Below are 22,079 nucleotides of genomic sequence, written 5' to 3'. Positions count from 1 at the left end.
TATAAAAAAATTGTCTATCAAGGAGAGTTTGGTGTTTATAAAAGTGCTTTGCTAAAAAATCGATTAGAACCTTAAAATAATCAGGCAGTGTTATAATATATGGTGGCTATTGGGGCCGTAAAACCAGGGTGATGAAGAAGGGGGCCTGCAAAGCCAGGGTGCAGAGGAAAGCCAATGCAATTTTTTAAATCCGTCTCTGCTAAGTGAGATACCGTCGAACAGGTACTAGGTAGTAGTTATATATTATTTTAATTACTTTTGAGCTTTTGTTTCTTTATCAATGCCATTCTAAATATATAATTGATCTTTATAACGCCTTTATATTATTATTTTAAAAAAAATTTAATATGAACTATTTGTACAAATATAATAAGATATTAAAATTACTTTATATTTACATTTACAAATTATGAAACAAATAAACGGCATATACTTTTTAATATATAAAGTATCTGTATTCAAAATTATTATATATTTTCAGACTAAAAAAGATATAATATTGAATATCTAATTGGAAAATAATATAAAATGAATGGGCAATTTCAAAATAATATATTTTCTTGACTATATACAAAATTATAATTAAAATCTTCTATCACATATAATTGAACTAAGATAATTACCATTTACGACCTCCGCCCCCACCATTTTTGTGATCGCTGCTTCTATGGGGTGGAGGGGGTGGATAATGAGCAGATGGGCCTCTTCCGCCACCCCCACCTCTAGAATCATAAGAAGAGGGTGGCCAGCGTCTGTCTCCCCCAGATGAACCTCCCTCATTCCGGTAAGAGGGAAAGGCAGGTTGTGGTCTACCTCCTCGACCCCGTTCACCTCCACCACCTCCGTCTCTTCTATTAAATGAGCCGCCTCTCCTGGAGCCCCCACCTCTCCCACCCCCATAAGATCCACGTCTACCACCATCATCTCGATGATTAGAATTTCCATACGACCTTCGACCACCCGAACCACCCCGAAAAGGAAAAGATGGGGTTGGTGAAGATCGATCCGTTACCTTGCTAGGATCTATGTCAGCAAAACTGGCTGAGCCTGTGCCGAATTTGTGGTTATTCTGTAAAAATATAAATATGTTATGTTGTAAGGTAAAAATAAATTTGATATAATACTTTTTAATTTGCGTCCTTTTTCATAACTAATTAGGTCTAGAGTAGTCACTTCCATATTGCAAAAGGATACAACATGACAAATTGTTAATCGATTTTAAAAAGATCGAAAATCCTTCACGATCTTTTCAAAAAAAAGGATAGAAATCCAGGGAATTTTTTTAAAAAAAAAACGCGATCACGATCCTTTTCTCATTTAAATTTCTGAAGGAAATTTTGATCGATGCAAAATTAACTAATATAAAAATAAATTAAATATGGTGTAAATTTATGTAATTGAATAATATCATATAACAATTAGATATACATTTATTTATAATTAAAATTAGTATTAAATATTTTCTAAGTTATTATCATTTAAACATCCATGTCTTTCATTAAATATAGGTAGATCTGTACACCGCCGGTATTTTTATTCACGCCGGAAAAGCCGCCGATTTTTATTATGGCGGCGGCGCGGCGTGTTTAATTTTTAGAAAGCATATTAATTATATTTATATATTAAATTATTATTATTTTAATTTGAATACTAACATTAATAAAATTAAAATATGAATTGTATTCTATTGCTATATATAATAGACTAGTGTATATCATTTACATTCATTCATACATCATTTCCACAAACAATTCATATTAATTTTTTTAATGGACTTCCGCATTTTAAACCACCCTTATACACTTATGAAATAATAACTCTCTACTAATCATAAATCAAGTTATGTCTGGAGGTACTTTGGAAATCTTATTTCGAAGAATGAAAATAAGAAAAGCACAATAATGCCTGATTATATTTATTATGAACCTTGTTTAAAATTGGCGAAAAAGATGAGGAAGAATCGAATAAACATAATTCATTTTCACAGTAATTTTTTTTAGACTTATATTTATATATTTTTTATATTTTAGTTATGAAATAAAATGTTTTAGTAAAAATATAAGTAAAAGTAATCTATCTCAGCACTTAATTAATTATCACAAACTATCAGAAAAAATGAATAATAATAAATCCACTCAAAGTCTAAAAATGTTTTTAAAGCCAACACCAAGCAGCAACAATATAAAAGATAAAAAATGGCTCTTAGGTTAGTATTATTGTTTATTATTATTCATTTAAAATTTTATTAATTTCATTAATCTTTTTTTTGAAATTGCCAGCTCTATTTTGAGACCTTTTTAATATATAAACTTAATATATAATTTATTAAATTAATTATGTAAAACTTTATTTTGAAAGTTACTACTTCAAATTCATAATTTGTTTCATTCCAACTATAATTATTATGTTTTTTAAATGTCTTTTTAATGTATAAACTTAATATATAATTTATTAAATTAATTATGTAAAACTTTATTTTGAAAGTTAAAACTACATTTATAATTTGTTTCATTCCAGTTCTAATTATTTTGATGTTTTTTAAATATCTTTTTAAATTATTACTTAATATATAATTTATTAAATAAATTATTTAAAACTTTATTTTAGAAAGTTAAAACTAAATCAAATTTATAATTTGTATCATTCCAGCTCTAATTATTTTGAAATATCAATATAAAGTATAAACTTAATATATAATTTATTAAATTAATTATGTAAAGCTTTATTTTGATAGTTAAAACTAAATCTAATTTATAATTTGTTTCATTTCAGCTCTAATTATTTTGATGTATTTTAAATATCTTTAATGTTTAAAATAAACATGAAATCTAATAGGGCGAAATTATGTTTCGATGTGCTGCTTAGATTTAATGCCATTTGATTCTATAAACAATAAAGGAATGACAGATTTTCTAAAGGTATAAAATTTATATAAAATGATTATTAAAAAATAAATTGCCTATAAAATAGAAATATAAGATAATTGATTCCTCGTGAGAATTGCTAAATAGGACAACCATTAGTCGGGGTACTAGAAGATGTTTATTTATCTATAAATGGCCATGTTTTAAATCTGATTGATTCTGGACCAAAATTTTGTTCTATCACTTTTGATTTATGGACCGATCATTTCAAGCGTCGAAATATATCACATTTAGTCTTCATCATTTAGATGAAATTTTGATTTAAAATATTTTACCTTAGCAACTAGAAATGTGACTCAAAAGCATACTGGGGAACAATATTATCTGAGATTGATGGTATTGATGAGGAGTTCCATTTAAAAGCCAAAATAATACAAATGGTAACTGATGATGGGGCCAATATCAAAAGAAGCGTCAGATTAGCAGATTATGAGCATCATTTATGCTTAGGGCATGGACTTCATAATTTGGTTACAGTTGATGGCATAAAAAAAGTTATCAAAATTGATATTCTCATTAAAAAAATTAGAGAAATTATTTCAGCCCTCAGATATCGAGTAGCTGATTTGGAATGTGAAATTAAGGCTGAACATCGTAAATGTCTGCAGTTAATTTATGAGACAAGTAATATCTTGGATATTGATGAATCTGATCCAAACCTTGATGACCATTTTGATCAATCTAATTAATGCAAAAACTTTAAAATTAAATTGCCCTACCCGCTGGCATAGCATATTATGCTAGAAAGTGTTCGCAGTGTAAACAAAATTCCTATAAATAATGTTCTAAATAAAATAGGAAAACAATCTTTAAAACTCTTTAATAATGAATAGGATATGATTGATGAGCTTTACGCAGTATTAAATCCATTCCGAGAGTCGATCGAATTTCTTTCCTCCCAAAAAGGATCGACAATAAACTTAAGGTTATTATTTTGCAGTGAAATAGAAGCTCATATACAAATCAATTGATCCGATTGCTCAGATATTATATGTAAGAAAATATCAAAAAAAAGTTTGACCATAGGTTTCCCATTACTGAACTTCAAGTTATTTTATATTTTTATTAATAAAATTATATTTTAAACATTAAATATTAGCAACTCTACTTGATCCCAAATTTCAAAATTATAAAGTTGTTTCAGAATATTTAAATTCGAATTCTACATCATTGCAATTTTTCGACATTTAAAACTTATAGAGCATGATAGAAATGCACAAAGTGAAATTCAAGTTGAGGATAATGGTCAAACATCAAGCTCTTATATAGCTAAATTAGCTCGTAAACATTCCCTTCCAAACCATTATAACAATATTAGTAATCTAGAACAAGACTGATTTTGCTCAGCCAAAATAATATCCCAGAAGAGGAAGCATTAATATTTTGGAAGAAAAAGTGACTGGAACTTCCTATGCTTGCTAATTTAGCTAGGAAGGTTCATTGTATACCTGCACAGCGAAAGATTTTTTCCCATTGCTGGTTTAATACTCAATGTTAAAAGGACTTCTTTATGTCCCACAAATCTTGATAAAATACTATTTATTCATGAATTATATTTTTGCTAAATCTGAATTCTGACTTATTATATTTCATACTTTATATTTTGCTTGCATTCCAAATTTATTTTAATTATAATAAAAATCAATATAATATTTCTTAAATGTGTTGTTGATGTGACTCTGATCTGAGTAAAAATGCAATTTCTGAGAATGAGAAAATACATAAATTTAAATTGGAGTGAGACAGGAAATAATTTAAGATCAATTAAACTATGTTAACAATTTATTAGAAAAGATCGCCCAAATAAATTATAAAAAATGTAATACATTAATTTATAAATTAAATTCATTAAAAAATAAATTGATTTATAAATTAAATTCATTAAAAAAATTTTAAAATAAATATTGCGCCGCCGCCGCCAATTTAGTAGACGGCGGCGAAATCGCCGCCTCGCCGAACGCCGATAAAAAATTTAAAAAACTGCCGCCGTTGATTGAGACATCGGCGCACAGGTCTAAGTATATGTTTAGCTTTATTAAATAAATTTTTTAAAATTCACATAAGTAAAATATTAATTGAATCAGCATTTGATTTAAAAAAATTATTAATGGAATGGGTATTTTATGAAGAATTTTTCCCAAAAAGGTATATATTTCATCCACACATTCATTAGAAGCATTTGCATGTGGTTGATCCGGTAAATTTTCTAAAGGGGCTTAACCTTTCTTTTACCAACAGATTTTGTGGCAAATTAAAGTAAGGCCAATTTAGCTTAAATTTTGGGTGAATGATTGCTGCTAATATTACTGACACCATACAGTAAATGAAATCTATATTAAGAAATGATAATTAATTTATTATTAAATAAATGTTCATTCATATAAATCAATCAGGTTTGGCCTATATCTGTATGGTATTTATATTTGGGTCATATCATAATGATTAAATTTAATATTATATTTAGACATAATATATAAAGAAAAAAGCATAATTGTAATATATTTTCAAAGAATATCAAAATATTAGCTCAAAATTCAAAAAATCTATTAAACTATTTATGCCTGTACTGGGCCATTAAAAATATTTTACTAAATTTGCCAAGATTGGAATTTTTTTAATAAATTTTTCAGATCTCTAATATCTATCAATATAACATAAATGCATAAAAATTTATTACCTTCTATCAATATCTCTAAAGAACACACTTTACAAGGGGTTGTCAATACCACAAGTAGCTAAATTTCCTTAATTAATCTATCAAAATGGTTAAAACTGGGGTTAGATATCCCTAGCCCATATTATCCTACCTTTAGAAGATATTTAATGTTGCCAATGGTTCCATAAATCATAGTTATTTAAATAAAAATATTATTGTATTACTGGTGCATATTCTTTAATAAGAAACATTCCTCTTGCCTAAACATTGTGAATCCAATTTGATCACAAACTTCTTCTATTTCTGAAATCTTTTCAGAGAGCATCTTGGCTATTAATTTTATTGCCTGGAAGTAGGAGTTCCATCGAGTCTTGCTGGGAGTTATAAGATATTCCCAATTTCTCCAATAGAATATCAGCCATTTTAGGGGACATATTTTGTTTGTCAATTAAAGCAAAATATTTAGCAAATGTTGATGATATTCGCTTAAAATTGATATCATTTTCTGCCTTCTCCGCATCTGTAGTTGCAATAAGGTTCAGATTATGACAAAAACAACGTTGATGTTTTGGTAAGTAGGATTATTTGGATTAATAATAGATAATATGTCATCCAAATTTATTAATTCCAAATCCTATCTTCTTTATTTTTCCAAAAACTCTAGAAAAAATATATCATTTACTTTAAATAATTTTAAAATATAAATATCATTTAAAAGCCTTGACAAAGTTGATGCCATTGTCGGTCACCAACCTTATTATTAATTTTATAGGTTTTGCTAATATCCACGTTTGCTTTCCAATTAATTGCCTCAGTGCCAAAGCTTACTGATCTATTCTTGATGCTTAATGGTCAAACCAATGGGTAATAACTTCGATAAAAGCCCTAAAACCATTATAAAATTAATATAAATATAATACACCTTTAATGACCACTCTAACAATCAGTAGTGGTGCATACATATGAAATTTCCGACAAATCTCTTATAAGATTTGTGGTCATATCTGTAAACGCAATAGATATTTTGTTGCCCAGTGCTTGACGACACATTATTTTTGAAGTTGGAGAAAATGTTTTAATCATTTTCTCAAATGAAGGATCATCAACCAATGACAGTGGTTAGAAGTCGTCAATAATAAATTCCGTTATAACCTTTACAGCTGTTTTTTGTGATATGCTGGCATGTTTAGATTATAAAAATTTAATTTTTGTTTGTTTGGATTTGCACACTTTGGATTTGGAGATTTATTAGTTTTGGGGTCATTCCATGTCAAATGAGCAAAAAAATCAAGATTTTCAGCCGACCCCTTTCAATTTAATAAAAAGCTGTAGACTGGTTATATATGTTCCCATTAGATCATAAACGAAATTTTAGCGCATTAGCAATTATATTGTTCAAAAAACGTCTTTTTTTGCTTTTTATTGATGTTAAATAATTAGTTTTGAATTTAAAACTAAATATGATCAAATATCAATAGCTAAGTTAATAATTGATAATTATGGCAAAAACATCAAAATTAATTTTTTATAAAATATGGGTCATCTTATGGTCAGTTGAAAATTTGAAATTAATATTTCGAAATAAATATGATCTCCAATTTTAAATTTTTTAAAGAAATATTATCCTTTTACTATTTTTTAATAATTTCTTCAACAATTAGCATGGCTGGATATTTATTTAAAAAAATATTGCTATTTTTATACTTTAAAAAAAATAGAGGGCGCTATATATAATAGTTTTAATATGGATTAAAAATATTTTAATGTATAATTATCATAAAATTCGATTATATAACTTTGTAAACCTTATTCCCCTGAGATATTCGCAGGATAAAAAATTTTAATAATTTTATTTCAATGTAAATTAAAAATAATTAAAAAATCCGATTAGCATGCGAACAAAAAAGCAGGATTAAAGGAGTGCATGAAAATTATAAAGGGAAAAATCGAAAATCACTTAATTACCCGGCCTACCCCCCATTCCCCCCCCCAGACTAAGTCATACCCATCAAGACCAAGAATGTTATGAAATTGTCATTAACCAGAAAATTTCAAAGATTTTTAAAAAAATTTTAAGCAATATAAATAACAAAAAATTAACTAGTTATAAAATTTTGGGTATCAATGAATTTGAGCATTCTCTATAAAATTTTTGATCAAAGTCTTTGAATTTTGAGCATATGTTTAACACTGAAAAAATTTATAAAAGTAAGTCAGCTGTTTTTATCTTTTCTTAAAATTATTAAAAATAAACTGATTAGCAAAATTAATTAGCGAATTTAATCGATAAATCACAGTTGCTAAAAATACAAATTGATTTCTTTTTCACAAACACCAATTCATTTCTTTTACATTTTTCTAATTGATTAAAATTATTAAAAATAAACTGATTAGCAAAATCAATTAGCGAATTTAATCGATAAATCACAGTTGCTAAAAATACAAATTGATTTCTTTTTCACAAACACCGATTCATTTCTTTTACATTTTTCTAATTGAAAAATAACTAATTTTTTATATTTTTACTTGTCGTTAAAAATAAATAAATTTTTCTAAATGAAACCTTTAAAAGATAAGCTAAAGTGTTGCAATCCACTGAATAAACCAAAACAAAAAAATTTTAAAAAAAATTTAAGATCAGTTCTTCCATGGATGCTTAATATAAATAATGATTTATATCTTCAACAAAAAATATGTAATTCGTGCCGATACCAGTTAAGTAAAATTGGTCCACACATTCCCGAAGAATTTATATCCCCAATAACCCATAATCAGGATGCCTTTGAATCGATTAATGAAACATTACACAATATTGGAGAATTACCAATTAGAAGAGTTTAATGGAGAAAAAATATCCTAAAAATAAAATTCAAAAGATTGAAAAAGCAATAAAGAGTAAGGTTTTAGAAATATCTGATTCCGAGATTGATAGTCCAATGAAAGAGGAAATTCTTATTATATTAAAGGATAACTTTGATAAATTATCAAAAAATCAACAATATCAAATTCTTACAATTTTGCCTCAAAGATGGAGTGTAAATAAAATTCAAAAGGAATTCAACGTAACATCATACATAGCAAGAAAATCTAAAATGGTGGTAAAAGAAAGTGGAATTCTTTCATTCCCAAAACATAAGGTAGGAAAGACACTAAACGAAAAAAACATTTAAACTCGTCAAGGATTTTTATAGTTCTGATGAAATAAGCCGACTCATGCCTGGAATAAAAGATTGTGTATCTGTTAAAGGCGAGAAAGAACCAGTTCAAAAAAGACTTATATTAAATAATCTTAAAGAAATATTCAAGATGTTTAAGGAAGAATACCCAAATATATCAATTGGATTCTCTAAATTTGCCAAACTTAGACCAAAAAACTGTATTTTAGTTGGAGCTAGTGGCACACACACTGTTTGTATCTGGGCTATTCATCAGAATGTGAAATTAATGACAAATGTAATAGCTGAAATTACAGCAGAAGATTACTGTATAAATTCTTACAACTATCTTTTGGCACAAATTATTTGTAATCCATCTCAGCCAAAATGTTATTTAACAAATTGTGATCAATGCCCTGGTATAGAATCTCTTAAGGGACAATTATACCAATTGTTTCAGAGAAAACGTATAGAATATGTCACGTTTAAACAATGGATCACGGTGGATAGAACAAATCTTGAAACTATTATAAAGTCCGTTGATGATTTCATCGATTATTTATTAGAAAAAGTTCAAATTTTACTGCGTTACTCGTTTATAGCTAAACAACAAAGTTTATTTTTGAAGAATTCCAAAGAAAATTTAAAAGATGGGGAATTTTTAACAATTCTAGATTATTCTGAAAATAATTCCTTCATTTTACAAGATGAAGATCAGGGATTTCATTGGAATAACGTGCAGGCCACTATACATCCATTTGTAGCATATTATAAATCTGGAGAAGATTTAAAAAATATAAATTTTGTTATATCCGAATCATTAAACCATAATACTAGTGCAGTCCACCTTTACCAAAAAATTTTTATTAATTTCTTAACAGCCAAATTTAATTCTAAACCAGAAAAAATAATATATTTTTCAGATGGAGCCGCGTCTCAATACAAGAATCACAAAAATTTTCCGAACATATGCTTTCATAAATACGATTTTAATATTCCTGCCGAATGGCATTTCTTTGCTACTGCTCACGGCAAAAATGCATGTGACGGTAGAGGAACTGTCAAAAGATTAGTTGCCAGAGCTAGTCTTCAAAGGCCAAATAAAAATCAAATCCTAACCCCATTAGAATTATATAATTATGCTAAAGAAAATATTAATGGAATTCAATTTGAATATATATCCAATCAAGAATATATCAAAGGGGAATTAGCCCTTCGTAAAAGATTTAATTTTGCGCTGCCCATACATGGGACCCTAAAAATTCACGGGGTTATTCCCATTGATCAAAATAGACTAAAAACCAAAATATATTCAAATTCTAAAAAATATAATATAAAACAAGTTTCGTTTTTAAATGAAAAAATTATATTTAAAAATATTAATGGATATGTAACATGTGTATATGATGATAAATGGTGGTTATGATATATAATCGATAAATATGATACAAATGAAGAAGTAAAAATCCGATTTTTACACCCTTGTGGACCTTCAGCCTCATTTAAATTTCCCCTGAAAGATGATACTTTAGTGTTACCTAAATCTCATATTCTTTTGCTGGTCAATCCTTCTAGAACATATATATTATCTCCTGAAGAAATCTCACAAGCTAGCCAGGCTTTGTATTCCTTTAGATGAAGTAAGATTTAATTAATTTATATGATATATATATATTAAAATATTTTTAATCAACAAAAAAAACGAATTTTAACATAATAAAACTTATATAACGCCATCTATTTTTTTTAAAGTATAAAAATGGTAATATTTTTTAAAATAAATATCCAGCCATGCTAATTGCTAAAGAAATTATTAAAAAAATAGTAAACGGATAATATTTCGTAAGAAAATTAAAATTTGGAGATCAGATCATATTCATTTCGAAATATTAATTTCAAATTTTCAACTGACCATAAGATGACCCATATTTTAAAAAAAATTAATTTTGATGTTTTTGCCATAATTATCAATTATTAACTTAGCTATTGATATTTGATCATATTTAGTTTTAAATTAAAAACTAATTATTAAACATCAGTAAAAAGCAAAAAAAGACGTTTTTTGGACCTTTAACCCCGATTATCTCCGCTAATATAGTTGCTAATGCGCTAAAATTTTGTTTGTTATCTAATGTGAACATATACAACCAGCCTACGATTTTTTATCGATGGCCCTTTGTTGTTTGGCAATGTCATTTTAAAATTCATTATGCTTTCTCTTTATAAAAGAAAAATAAAGTATGTATTAATTAATATGTTGACATTAAGATTAGCAAATAAAAAATTAAAAGAAGTAATTTTACTTCTAAATGCCTTTTGAGGCTTGAACTAACTAACCTTTGAAGAATATGTTCTTCTTGCATAAAGAGCATGTCGCAATTATAATGATTTAGTTACTTCATCAGTTTCATATAAATTAAAATACTTACGTAGCTTATGAAAAAGTAAAAAATTATCACTATGTCACATCAAAAGTAGATGTATTATCTTATTAATTTATATTGGACATTATTAAAACCTAGAATTTATTTATATAATTAAATTATAAATAAAACTTGTAGGTAAATCTCGTAAATGTTCTCGATAAAATTTGTGAAATATAAAATATGGCTGGGGATGATATATGATGTAGATCGATATTTTTAAAAAAAATTATATTTAAATTTAATTTAAAAAAATTTAAATTTTATTTATTGCTTTTTAAGTAAAAAATTAATTTTTAAAAGGATTGAGATCGTATATTAAACAAAATGATCTCGATCACGATCCTAAAAGACAAGAGCATAAATCCGGGAAAATTGTCAAATTTGTGATCAATCCATGATCGTCGATCTTTTGATCTAGATCCTTTAACAATACTATCTATAAGTATAAATTACCTCATCAACATGAAGGGCTCTTTGTATTGTAGTCGTCTAAATTCCTTGTCTATATAATAGTATGTTTAAGAATTATATAAATCTCCATCTGATTCTTGAGGTAATTTATTATAGATATTCGAAATTATGCCTGAGAAATATCGTCTATTAAGTATATTATTTATTATTTATTAGAAAATATATAGAATTTGCACGATTTTATTATTGTCATCATTATGACAATTAAAAGATATAAAATGTTAAATCGATATAACCTTCCTGACATTTACACTTAATCAGGATGTATAATATATATCAGAGACCTGCAGGCCCGGCCCTAAACCCGGATTTTAAATTTTTTAAATATACCCGGGCCGGGCCTAAAAAATATTTTTTTTAAACATATCCGGGTCGGGCCTGGCCTAAAAAATTTTTTTTTAATATATCCGGGCTGGGCTTAAGATTGATAAACCCGGGCCGGGCCTTAATATTTTTTATAAAAATTTTTACATTATGAGTTAATGGTTATAAGATTATATTATATTATAGTTATGATTAATATAATATTGGGTGATGGTTAACTCTACCTAACAATCCACAGATCGATCTAATTATTAATTTCCTGCAAATTTATTCAAAGTATTAATATATTTTTTTATAATTCATATCTAAATTTTTACAACATATTTTACCAAAATAATCAAATAAAGGAATATCTTAAATAAGCCCCAATATTCAAGTATTATTAATATATTATTTATAATTCATATCTAAATTTTTAGAATATATTTTACCAAAACAATCAAATAAAGGATTATCACTTCTTAAAGTTTGTAATTGATTTTACTTAATATAAAGCATTTTTTAATTGAAAAATTTGTTTTACACTAGTATCATTTTATTTCTCTTTTTCTCTGTCCCAAATTCAAGCAATTACGTATGTAGTCAGGGACAGATCGCAAAATGACGGAAAACTATATAAAAGATTATATTAAATTACAAGAGGCTCAGGAAGTAAATGAAATACCATCGACCAGTCAAATTACGACTGTTGTTAAACAAACTGAATCGTTTTATGACAAATGGGGCGATGGTAATTCTGGTAATATGTCAATACCCGATGATGAATATTATAATTACATAAATAATAGATAAAACATTTAAGGTGGATAATTTGTTAGAGTGGTGGGCGGCTCATCAAAGCGAATTTCCAATTTTAGCAAAATTGGCAATTCCTACTTTAAGTGCAAGCTGTGAGCAGAATTTTTCCACTACTGGGAGAATTCTTGAAGAAATAATCTTCAACCTGAAAAGGTAGATATGCTTTTCTTTCTTCGTGATAATTTGTGAATTTTTAATATCTTTCTTGAGTATAGGGTTTCGTCAATCATGCTGGTTTTTTACTTTGCAAACTGTCAAATATTTATTGCATTTATTATATTTACCTTGAGTCATGAAAGTTTTTAATCCAACATTTTTCATTATTTTTTTTTACAATATTATATAATACAATTATCTTCTTTTGTTAAAAATTTATATTATAAAATAAATTATATTAATATTGTGCAATTAGATTATATTTTCAAAATACTATTTATTATACATGCATTTTTTTTAATAGCGATTTATTTTATTTTATAAATTAAATACAATATATTATATTCTCAAAATATTTCCCATTTTTATAAATTAAATATTAGTTTGTTTTTTTTAAATGTAATATAAAATATAGTATATGACAAATATTATTACCATTTTTATGAATATTAGTTTTATTTTTATAAATGCAATATAAAATATAGTATATGCTCAAAATATCCATTTTTATAAATAACAGTTTTATAATTTTTATAAATTCAATATAATATTCTCAAAATATTAGCTTTTTACATGCATTTTTTAAATAATAAGCAATAATACTCGCTGAAAAATATGGTAAAATACCTCATAGGTGAATTTTTGTATATACCAGGTCGAATATAATATTAAAAAATTCCGAGCCGGGCCTGAAATTTTTAAATCCGGGCCGGGCCGTAAAAAATTTTTTTTTAAATATCCGTACCGGGCCTAAAAAATTTAAAACCGGGCCGGGCCGTGCAAATGGTACCTCTGCAGGTCTCTGATATATATATAAACAATAATATTCAAATTAATTATAATAATAGCATGTTAAAAAATAGAAATGTGAAAAAGAAAAAACAGTTTTTCTTAAAAAATTGAAATTAAATTTTCAAAAAAATGATAAAATGTTATTAAAATTGAACCTACATTAAAAAATCTATTAAAATAAAACTTTTTGTTTCTCTATTTTCTACATGGTGGTAAAAAAATATGGAAAAGATAAAAGAGTAAAGGGATTCAAATTTAACACTATTGACTATTTCTTTTCATGATGAAACGTTTCCACATTTAAATAATGATTCCAATGGTGCCATTTTATTAGATATAAAATAATCAGACTTAAGGGGAGGGGGGACAATGTATTAAAACATGATAGAATATTATAATTATCTTGTGTAAATCTTCTAAAAAACGATCTACAATAATTTCATAATAATTCTTTTTTAAAGAACTCCAATTGGATTTCATAATCAAACTGCACATTGGGATCGCCTAAAAAATCTTGATTTGGAGGATTTCAAAATCATAAAAATAACAGAGAAAGTTTAGCCCCCTTCACAATACACCCCTGATAAGAGAGTATGTTATCTAGTACTTTGAAAAGACCTTCATCTCTGGAATAAATATTATTATAAGTATACATTTATTGTAATACCTGCATTCTAAAAATAAATGCATCTTCCTACTTTCAGAGTCAAATATTAAAAAAAATATAAAATAAATATCCATCCAGTCAAACATTTTGAATATTTTAATATGTCTTGTTTCTTTTAAAATTTAAGTTTTGAAACTTTCAAAAATTTTATTAATATAACAATAAATGTAATAAAAAGTTCCAATAAATTTAGACTTATTTATTGCTTTGCTAGTGAAAATAACTTTATTTGACAGTAATCTAGCGTTATTAAATGGCTGGATTTGAGCCAATTTTTAAAAAAAGCTAACTTAACATTATAGCCAGGAAAACATTACCTAAGCATCAAGATTTAGCCAATAGATGTTCAATCCTATATGCCATCTATGAGCAAAATCTTTGGGTTTGCATAATATTTTTCTGGATAAAATATTGAGTTAGCCATTTTTAAAAATCGGCCCAAATTGAGCCTTTTAAGAAACCAAGAAAGACAATTATTGTTATAGTGGAACATATCAGGTAAATAAAGCGTGGAAAAAACAAAAATTAGCATTGTATTGTTTTAAACTATTTATTTTATCAAAATATTAGTTTTGGAAATACCAATTCAAATATATATGAAAATCCTCATAAATATATAATTAAGGTATAACATAAGGAATATTCTCAATATAGATAATAAAATCTATAACTAGTCTAATGGGAAGGTGCTATAACTGCTTAAATTGTTAATTATTTATTAATGATGATATGCTTATATCATTCTTGTTATAAATGTTTTTTCTAAAATAGTTTTTTAAATAAATCTAAAAATTTCATATTTATCATCTTTAATATTTTAACAAAATTATAAGTCTCACCCTTTAATATTTTCTGAGATTATATAGCAATTTAAAATTTAGAGTAAAATAGTTTCAATTAGAGAATTAATGGAGTCTTTTCCCACTTAATATTGTAAAGGGTTGAAAAACTGAAAGAATTTATTAATATTATATTTAAAAATTAGTTCTTTATTTTTGCATTATTATTTTATGCTAAAAATTCAAAACTAAAATGAATAAAAATTAAAATATTTCCATAAATAATTAATTTAATTTAATAAATAATAAGGTAATTTATTTTAGGAATATAGCCTACTTTAGTAGTGATAAACTCTCCAAACCCCATTGTGTCCAATACATCAGAAGCTTCAACAATAAGTTCTATATAATCACCTTCTAGACCTGATAAATTTAATAGAATTTTAATCAAATCATTTATATACTCTTTCGCCTAAGCGGAGATTCACTAGAAGAGTTAGATCTGCTTCTTTCAGATCGGCTCCTTTTGTGTGGAGATCTACTGCGACTTCTATGATTCTGTTCTGGTCTTAATTATATACAAGTTTAAATAATTTATAAATGCTTATACTGAGATTCCTCTTTGTCTACTACTGGAGAATTTTCATCATTGTTGTCTATCATATAATAAATATTTTGTTTTATTTTATGTTATGTTATAGAACTTTCAATCTCGGTAGTGCTCATATTCAATAATGCTTATAATTTGAATTGGTACAAAATGAGCAGAGAAAGCTCGGATTAATAAATAAAAGTTTTAATTTTGAAAAAAAAATCGCCTTTGAAAATATTTGATAATTAGAAAATAGAAATCATAAATTTATTAGAATCAATATTTAGTATATGAATAAAATATATTCGCAAATTTCAAACATTTTTTTGTGCATAAATGGGTAATAAATATTAAATATAAATTTTTTATCAGCTTTTTTAATTTTTATATACTTTACCCTACCCCCTTACCCCTTCAGAAAAATTGTAGGCAAAACGTTCTAATCCTTCCCAAAAAAAATTTCGTTTAAAGGTTACATGTAGGCAAATATATGCAGATATCGGTTGATTCAGAAATTCCACTTTTAATCGAAAATTTACTTTTTAAAAATCCAAAACTAGGACTAAAAATAAACCAATTTATAATTTTTCAAGAAAGCATCATGTATTCTGTCTATTGGGCAGCTTTAAATGAGAATAAAATATCTTAAAAATTCTTTCCAGTATATTCAAAAAGAAATCGGCTTAAGAACATAGATGCGCTAATTGGTGAAAAGCAAATAAATCTGCCAAAGATTCAAATTAGATGAAGAATAAATATAATGAGTTTCGATAATATATAAATGTATTCAGTGGCGTAGCCAAGATTGATAAATGGGGGGGGGGGGGGTTAAATTTTTAAAAAGGAGGCTTCGCCCTTAAACCGCATTTTAAAAATTTGACAATCTTTTGTGCTTTATTAGTGTCTAATCACTATAGAAGAGCCACCATAAATGAAAAAAATATTACCAACAAAATTTTGGCTAAATTTATGATTTATACGCGACTGAAGGCATTATTCTGAAAATTTTATCAATGTTTAGTCAATTATAAATTAATTCAATCCATTCGGTATAGAAAGAAGAATAAAATCGCCCCTCAAACCTCACATTTTTTATGATCACTCAATATATCTTATTCTATGTTAAAAATATTTATTTTAATTAAATTTTTGCATATAACAAAATTTTGCAAAAAATTTCATTATAGATTTTACTTATAAAATACTTTAGTATAAATAACACCTCTTTATTTAACTATGAATTTATTTTAATGATAATATACAATATAATAAATTTCAAAATGTAGAAATTTTATACCAATTATAATAAAAATTTAATCTAAATAACTATATTTAAAAAAAATTAAAATTACAATAAAATAAAATATGAGTAATTCTTGTACGGTATTTTAAAAAAATCTAATTTAAGAATTATAATTAATACAAATGAGTATATTAATGAAACATAAAAAATTCTTATTAGAGATCTGCAAAAGTAGGAAAATCGGGTTCGGGCTGTTCGGGCCTAATATTTTTAAAGAAAATTCGGGCCGGGTTGGGTCTGGCCATGTAAATATTTTTAAATATATCTAAATATATCAATTTTATGTTAAATTTTCAATGTAAAATAAAAATCTTTGATTTTATTTATAAAAACTAAACCCCATATAACATATATCTTTTATTTTGAGTAATTAGAAAAATGAATTTCTATATTTAAATAAATTCGGACCAGAACCGTTTTTTTAAATATAATTATTCGCATGAAGAAAAAATTTTTTTAAATAATTTTAAAAAAAAAATTTGTAAATTAAAAAAAAAAATTTTTTTTTTTTGGGGGGGGGGGGGAAGGGTTTAACCCCAAACCCCCCCCCCTTGTCTACGCCACTGGATGTATTAAATATTTTTAAATATCTCTTGTGTGTGTTTACTGTTGTAGTTGTGTATACATTATATATATAATTTATATAATATCCAATGTCAATCAAATAATGTTTAAATTTAGTGTTGTTAAAAAGCCGAGTTAGGTCAGACCCGAAAAATTGGCTTAGGCTCAAACCGACTCAGGAGTTGATTCAATTCGGCTCAAGAGTTGGCTCAAGAGTTGGCTCAAGCTGGCTAAGGAGTTGGCTTTTTGAGCCAAAATTTAATTATTAAATATTTTAAAAGAATATCTTAAAAATCTAGAATTCGAGTGCCATGCCAAGTTCTTTCAAATATATTTTTTTTAATTTTATTTGCCTAAAATTTTTTTTAAACAAAATAATTTATTTTATATTATGAAAATGGATTTATTTATTTGATGTTTTTTTAATAAAAAAAATGATTTACTGCTATTGTAATATTCTTTTTGTTACAATTCACGCCCAAAATTTTAAGTAAAATATATTTTATGAAGTTCAAAAAGAATTTTGAAGATATTTTGATTTGATACGAATTTTAAATCTTGTTTGTAAATAAATCTATTTTGATGAATTATTTGTGATCTTTTATAGTTTTTTATATCATTTTTGTAAAATTTTGAGTATATTAAAAGAGGTAATTTTTTCTAAATAGTTCTTTTTTAAATATTTATGTTGAACTTTTTTATGTTATTTTATATGATCTTTTTATGGACAATATTTTAGTGTGACAATTGTCATATTCGTGATTTTTTAAGATAATTAAAATTTTTTGACGCAAAAGGGTAAAAATAATATTTATATTGTAAAGATAAATTATAAATTCAATAAAGATGCTATGAAGCTAATGTATTTTGCCTTGTGTATCGCTATAGCGAGTCATTGTCTTAAGAAGAAACCTTCACGAGGTTCACCCGTAAGTTGGCGAATGTGAGAGTCAAGTTCCTTGAAAAAAGAAAAGGCATCCAAAAAGTTGTAAGGGTAATGGAAATGATGGGAATGAAAATGTATTCTTGATAAATTTCAGAATATTTCGCTATTTTAAGTGACTCCTTTTTCTCAATAATATTAAAGGTCTGGTTGGATGGTGCAAGTGGATCAATACACGAGTAATCCCAGATCAAGAATTTACCACGCTTCCAAGGAATTTGAGAAATTCCGTCAGGCCGCTTTCCATCAGATCTGGAAAGACCGGAAGGTTCAAGAATAGAGGGGATTTGAGCAGATCTCAAAGCTCTAAGGATAATTGAATTGCATTTACTATGTCTAACAGTACGACTTTTACACGAAGGACAGTAAGGACTATGTCTACCATTACCCAAAACGACAGATGTGCAACCTCAACATGTGTGGGGTTGGGTAATTATACAATTTAACCTAATGCCAATCGCGTGAGTGAGCTCGTTTTGATTCAGTTGTAATTGCAAATTAACAGAAGGAATAGCTTCAAGGAACTCATGACCTGAACCATTAAGCAGTGAGAAGAATAAAGGACGGTCAGATAATTGCATTCTGGAAATGAGTGATTCAACGCAGAATGAAATAATAGGCATCCCAGTCCTTCTGCTTATTCAATTCAGGAAGAGGGTGATCAGCAATAATTCGTGCCTTTGATTAATGATTGCATCATTATAAGAAGAGTCATATTTTAACGAAAGAGAATATATATATTTTTTGTAAAAAGACAACTGTATATGAAGGCTGTTAAGAGATCGGATGGAGATCTGATATCAAGACTTCCCATCTTGGTGAGTAAATAGGCTTGTGTCCATGCAATTTCATATAATTTAAGGTTTAGAATATTTTCGATAAGGGCTTTAATCCCATTTTCATAAACGGAGGGGAGTAGGGAAAATAAATCAGCCAACTCAAAAAGTGTTTCAAGTGTGGACTGAAGGAAGGAAGATATACCAGAGTTACCACCAACAGGGGAACCTAAATGATAAAGTCCATCAAGGGTAGTTAGTTTGAATTTGATTGAATTAGGTTCGATAAAATTGATTGGGATAACAGATTTCTCAGGATTGATAGAGAGTCCGATAGAAGACCCAGCCTCCTTGATAATATTCACAGCTTTATTGATTTCATCATTGGAACCGGATCTCCCTGTTGAATACCCTCAATGGAATGAATTTTAAAGGTATCAAATTGTATGGTGGAAGGCTGTTGATAACAAGAATGAAAGAACTTGGTGTAACTGGGAAAAAGAGTACTAGAGGAAGGATTTCCGGGAGAGTGTAAAAGCATTAGAGAAGTCTATTTTGGGTATGACTAAATACTGCGTTGCAAAACTGGGTTGCTAAAATGCCTTGCTAAAAAGCAATTAATCATAATCAATCATATTTTGATTATATAATATCTTTTAAAAAAAAATTTTCAAAAACATTTTATTTATTTTACATAAGTCAATTTTTAATTAAGTAAAAAATTGATATTAAATATCAAATAATTTAAAATTCTATTTTTACTTAATATTATTGGAAAAAAAATATATTTACTAGCTTATTACAACTTAAATTTTATTTTTCAATTACAAAATTTAACAAATTTATATCCATAAGAGAGCGTTAAATGCATAAATATGAAAATATATTCTTAGGAAACCAGAATAAATATTGGATAACGCTTTTTTTGTATTTGGGTGTAAATACATGTGAAAAACCTAAAAAAAAAATTAAAAAATAGAGGTTTCTTTGACGAAAGTTTGTAAGGAACATATTGCTGGCGTTATTGATCAAAATCTCTTCATTTTTGGTTTATACGTGTATATTTAGGTGTTAAACATTATCCTAAAAAATATTTTGAAAATATTATGATTTGACCGAATGCCGAGCTCAAAACCGACTTCTTACTAAATATTCGATCGACCAAATTTGGTAGTAATATTATTTGGAAAATGTTTATTTTTGGTTAATTTATCTATAAATACGTGCAAATCATTATCTCAAAAAATATTTTAAAAATATCGTGATTTGACCGATAACCGATTTGAAACCGAAATACTGCGTTGCTGGCGCTCTCCATGGAAAATTATTCATTTTAATCAGATTGGCCTTCATCTCAATTGGTGAGTGTTTTCTTTTATTTAAGATAGGCTGTGACATTTTGTATTCATGAAGATGAGGAGTCTTAATCAAAGCAGCATCCTTGATTTGCTGGGTAAGGGATTTATGTGATTTTTGTCAGGCACTCTGAAGGTATTATATCCATAGAATAGGAATTTTAGCCATTCATGCTCATTGCTAAAGTTTATCATTAAAGAGGATAGACATTCAGCAAAAGATTTCGTAACAGGCAATCTAGCACCTTTGGGGATCCTTGAAATAATATTTGGTTTGGGGTGGTCAAGAAAAAAAATCTGAGAAATAAAATTTGAATTGTGGAGAGGTTGACAGAATTTACTGGAGGGATAATCGAAAGATTGATAAGAGACAGAGGAACAGAGCCAGAGTGTGGAGATCTGAGTGAAGGAGGTCCATGAACATGTAAGCATTCATCTTTTCTAATATGTATAAATTTTTGACATGAGGGACAGATTTGTGGAGAAGACATGAAGATGATGATAAATTAATGATACATGTTGTTGAAATAATTAATTTGATTTTATGAATAAATATAAGAACCGAAAAACATTTTTGAATAATGAAATTATATCAGATTATTTTTGAACTATTTCATAAATAAAAATAAGAATTCAAAAACATTTTTGAATAATAAAAATTATATCAGAAAATTTTGTTGAATAAGATAATCCTGAAACATTGAAAACAATATACATATATAAATAAGAATGATCAAAGTTTTTGAATAAAGAAATTATAATTGGAAATTTTGTTGAATAAATACAACTTGAGTAAATGATTATATTTTAACTTATGTAGGTATAATAAAAAATAAATGATTCATGTTGTTGATATAATAGATTAGATTTCATATATAGATATAAGAATGATCCTAAACATTATAGATTAAGGATATTAATACAGGAATATTTTGTTTAATAAATTTATAGGGGTTAAAAAGAACATATTATGTTTAGTAAAGAATGATCCAGGTCTAATTTTTAATTATATGAAAAAAATGAATATGGAACGTTGATAAGGTAGATGATTGTATAAATACTATATTATATAATATGAATATGGAAAGTCTTATAATCTTATAAAGATAATAATAATTATCAGCTGATTTTGAATTCATAGTTAAATACTACTAAAATGATAATATAAATTATCAACAGATTTTGAATTTATAGCATACAATGGCAAAAACCTTTATCAAAATATGGAAGTAAGAAGAAATTTTTGTTACTTATCTATATTTTACAAGTGCTTTTAATAAAATATTAAAAAATTAATATTTTTATTTAAAAAAAAATTATTTATAAAAAACCACCTCTTTTAATATACTTAAAAAAATAGATATTTTACAAAGATGATAAAAACAACCATAAAAGATT

General features: G+C 26.5%; 1 protein-coding gene across 1 annotated transcript; it reads right to left on the bottom strand.

Moving 5' to 3' along the window:
* Nucleotides 1-361: 361 nt before the first annotated feature.
* LOC135931749 (uncharacterized) lies at nt 362-15,929 on the bottom strand. The gene is made up of 5 exons (XM_065469037.1): nt 15,853-15,929; nt 15,759-15,804; nt 15,613-15,716; nt 15,486-15,571; nt 362-1,069 (listed from the first exon to the last, which is right to left on the bottom strand). Exons 1-5 carry the CDS (start codon nt 15,872-15,874, stop codon nt 620-622), a joined length of 708 nt encoding a protein of 235 aa, XP_065325109.1. The 5' UTR covers nt 15,875-15,929; the 3' UTR covers nt 362-619.
* Nucleotides 15,930-22,079: the final 6,150 nt, after the last annotated feature.

The sequence above is a fragment of the Gordionus sp. m RMFG-2023 genome, chromosome 1 (assembly GCF_954871325.1).
Source record: "Gordionus sp. m RMFG-2023 chromosome 1, tfGorSpeb1-WG-v2, whole genome shotgun sequence".
NCBI classification, from domain to species: Eukaryota; Metazoa; Nematomorpha; class Gordioida; order Chordodea; family Parachordodidae; genus Gordionus; species Gordionus sp. m RMFG-2023.
Note: the sequence above shows the minus strand (reverse complement) of the source record. Positions and strands in the feature narration are given on the sequence as shown.

Bases quoted from the DNA above. Each gene is read 5' to 3' on its own strand.
- LOC135931749 (XM_065469037.1), bottom strand. From the start codon at position 15,874: ATGAGCACTACCGAGATTGAAA. The intron at 15,717-15,758 runs GTATAAGCATTT...TATATAATTAAG, and splicing joins GTAGACAAAGAGGAATCTCA to ACCAGAACAGAATCATAGAA. The intron at 1,070-15,485 runs GTAGGCTATATT...ATATTTTTACAG, and splicing joins GAGAGTTTATCACTACTAAA to AATAACCACAAATTCGGCAC.